We start from the raw sequence: 3,391 nt of genomic DNA on the forward strand, positions 1-3,391 counted from the left end.
AGTTTGGCCGATGGCGCCACTTGCACCATTCCACGATGGGCACTAGAGTTGACCAGGTAAAACAAAACTAGAAATGAATCAACTACCACGCACGTGCACCCACCGTTAGGAAAGCACGTGATGGCCCGGAAGCTGAGCTAAAACAGTAAAAGCGGGTGTGAGGGGGTGTTAGGCTGCTAATTGTTAGCTGGGGTCGTAGGAAACTCCAACTAGTCAGTCCCCCCATGAGTAAGTATTTATAAGGTTAACATTTGGGAAAGTTGAGCATCCACTTTTGTTCGTTTTGTCATATATAAATTGAATAAGCAAGCAGTACATACTTGATTTGATTCAAATATGGGACCAGAGTCTGAATCTGTTTGTGTGACGGGCGCTTCCGGTTTCATCGGCTCATGGCTCGTCATGAGACTCTTAGAGCGCGGTTACACTGTTCGAGCCACCGTGCGGGATCCTAGTCCGTCTTCCCTTCCCCACAATTTATTATGTTTTCAGTTTGTTTTATTAATAGTACTTTCGACTTAATGATTCGTGATTAATATTTGTTTGTAACAGCGAATCAGAAGAAGGTGAAGCATCTGCTGGAGTTGCCAAAGGCCGAGACGCACTTGACGCTGTGGAAGGCTGACCTGGGGGACGAGGGAAGCTTTGATGAAGCCATTCAAGGCTGCACCGGAGTGTTCCATGTCGCCACTCCTATGGATTTTGAGTCCAAAGACCCCGAGGTATGCATTAGCCTTATTTCTTATGTCTCATCATAATTTCAAATAAAAATGGAGGATGGTGGCGGCGGCAGACCAAGTCTTTTCTTAGCATTTTTCTTTCATTTGTTTCAGACAGAACAGTGGTCAGTGGTCAATGGTTATATTATATACTTTAAATTTACTATTTTGTGCTTGATGGCCATAGATGAGAGAGTAATGGTACCCCATTGTACTATTTATTAGGACAAGTTTGGTGCTTTGGTTGAGCAGAAGAAGAGTAGATTTTGTTTGTTTGTTTTGGGCTTTCTACCGTGTACTAAAATGAAGAGAAAATTAAACAAAGTTAAAACATGTTGTGGTTTGGCAGAACGAAGTGATCAAGCCAACAATAAATGGGGTGCTAGACATCCTCAAGGCATGCCTCAAGGCAAAAACAGTTCGAAGGCTGGTGTTTACATCCTCAGCAGGAACCGTGAATGTCGAAGAGCACCAGAAGTCATTCTACGACGAAACCGACTGGAGCGATGTTGAATTTTGCCGCTCTGTCAAAATGACTGGTTGGGTAAGCAATTAAACACGTGAATATAATTACATCCATATACACTATTTAACTTCAAAAACATGTTAATCAAATTGTTAATTCTGGATTTGATGTAATGGTGTCTTCTCCTCAGATGTACTTCGCCTCCAAGACTCTAGCTGAGCAAGCTGCCTGGAAGTTTGCCAAAGAAAACAACATTGATTTCATTACCATTATCCCAACTCTTGTGATTGGCCCATTTCTCATGCCATCCATGCCACCAAGCCTCATCACCGGACTTTCCCCACTCACTGGTACCCCAAAAAAAAATTTATATTTTGCAATTTTTTTAATTATCAGTGTTCATGAATTAACCAAATATTACTTAATTATTACAGGAAATACATCTCATTATTCGATTATAAAGCGAGGGCAGTTCGTTCACTTGGACGACCTCTGCCTCTCTCACATATACTTGTACGAGCACCCTAAAGCAGAGGGTCGCTACATTTGTTCTTCCCATGATGCTACAATTTACGACATTGCAAAATTGCTGAGAGAAAAATACCCCGAGTACAATATTCCCACAAAGTAATTAACTAAACCCTTCAACATCAATTGATTAATTATTGTTAATTACATATATAATTGAATTTAACTAAATGGAGAGTTGGACCAATTGGTTTGCACGAGCAGGTTCGATAACATTGAGGAGAACTTGACCAATATCCATTTTTCTTCAAAGAAGTTGACGGACCACGGGTTTGAGTTCAAATACAGCTTGGAGGACATGTTCGTAGGGGCTGTTGATACCTGCAGAGCTAGGGGTTTGATCCCAATTCCTGCTGAGAAACATGAGGCTGACGACAACACCGTCGTCGATGTCAAAGTCTCCGGTTAAGGAAAAAATATTGATCAATAATTGAGGTTTACATTTTGTGTCATGGATTAGTGTCTGTTGGGTTCTTTTTTTGTTGGTGGTGTTTTTCTGGTTGGCTGTTAAAAGGCTTCAAATAAAATTCTGTTGGGTTGTGTATGAGAATGTGGCTATGCAGAAAAGTTAATCTGCAATTAACTATGATCCAATCTGGCTATATATTAATTAAAAAGTATCCTACTCATTATCCAGAATGAAATGATATTGAGGATATTTTGTATTCAGTTGCTTGGTTGAACGAGCATGAAATGTTTGCCTTGCTTTTTTTGTAACCAAATTTGTGTATGATTTGATTTGATTTGTGGGACCAAAGGTACTTTGTGTAAATGTACGAGCCAAACGAACGTCTATTGCTATATACACCCGGGGCGAAACTAAAATTGCCATAAATACTGCCCCCCTCTCTGGCTCTGTACTTCCGAAACACAAAGCATTCATACGAAGATTTAGATTTACTATTGATAGTTATTCATTTTGTCTTATAGGAAGTATTTTTGTTTACCAGTTTAACTCAATGTGTATTTTTATTATTTTTTTCAAAACTTGACATATGTTTATTGATATAATCATAGTTAACTCTTTAATTTTAAATCTTTTAAAATATTTATTAAAAAAAATAAAGTAAAATACTATTATTAAAAATAAAAATAAAACCTCTCTCTCCTTCTCTCTCCCTGAGGCCCTATCTCTACCAGCAACCCCAGCCACAACCCTCCAACGAAGTCTGCTTCCAACCTTCTCCCCCGTCTAACACGCCCCCAACCACAAGTTCCACAACCACTACCCCAACACCCCAGCCATAGCAAAACCTCCAATGTAAAAGTAGAGGCAAGCAGGTGAAGTGACTGATACTCATTGTGGAACTTGTACAAGCTTTGACTTCTTTTCTTATCGATCAATTGGATTTAGAACTTTTGTTTAGGTGTGATGTAAAATACTATTATTAAAAATAAAAATAAAACCTCTCTCTCATTCTCTCTCCCTGAGGCCCTATCTCTACCAGCAACCCCAGCCACAACCCTCCAACGAAGTCTGCTCCCAACCTTCTCCCCCGTCTAACACGCCCCCAACCGCAAGTTCCACAACCACTACCCCAACACCCCAGCCACAGCAAAACCTCCAATGTAAAAGTAGAGGCAAGCAGGTGAAGTGATTGATAGTCATTGTGGAACTTGTACAAGCTTTGACTTCTTTTCTTATCGATCAATTGGATTTAGAACTTTTGTTTAGGTG

General features: G+C 39.9%; 1 protein-coding gene across 1 annotated transcript; it reads left to right on the forward strand.

The window, feature by feature from the left end:
* Nucleotides 1-227: 227 nt before the first annotated feature.
* Nucleotides 228-2,407, forward strand: LOC117615194 (bifunctional dihydroflavonol 4-reductase/flavanone 4-reductase). Its single transcript, XM_034344235.1, has 6 exons — nt 228-454; nt 553-722; nt 1,069-1,263; nt 1,376-1,535; nt 1,620-1,812; nt 1,918-2,407. The coding sequence occupies exons 1-6, from the start codon at nt 337-339 to the stop codon at nt 2,120-2,122; spliced, it is 1,041 nt and encodes a 346-aa protein (XP_034200126.1). The 5' UTR covers nt 228-336; the 3' UTR covers nt 2,123-2,407.
* Nucleotides 2,408-3,391: the final 984 nt, after the last annotated feature.

This window comes from Prunus dulcis, chromosome 1 (assembly GCF_902201215.1).
Source record: "Prunus dulcis chromosome 1, ALMONDv2, whole genome shotgun sequence".
Lineage (NCBI taxonomy): Eukaryota > Viridiplantae > Streptophyta > Magnoliopsida > Rosales > Rosaceae > Prunus > Prunus dulcis.

Excerpts from the sequence above, each read along its gene's own strand:
- LOC117615194 (XM_034344235.1), top strand. The coding sequence starts at position 337 with ATGGGACCAGAGTCTGAATCTGTTTGTGTGACGGGCGCTTCCGGTTTC. Across the intron at positions 455-552 it reads AGCCACCGTGCGGGATCCTA|CGAATCAGAAGAAGGTGAAG; the intron begins GTCCGTCTTCCC and ends TGTTTGTAACAG. Across the intron at positions 723-1,068 it reads TTGAGTCCAAAGACCCCGAG|AACGAAGTGATCAAGCCAAC; the intron begins GTATGCATTAGC and ends GTGGTTTGGCAG.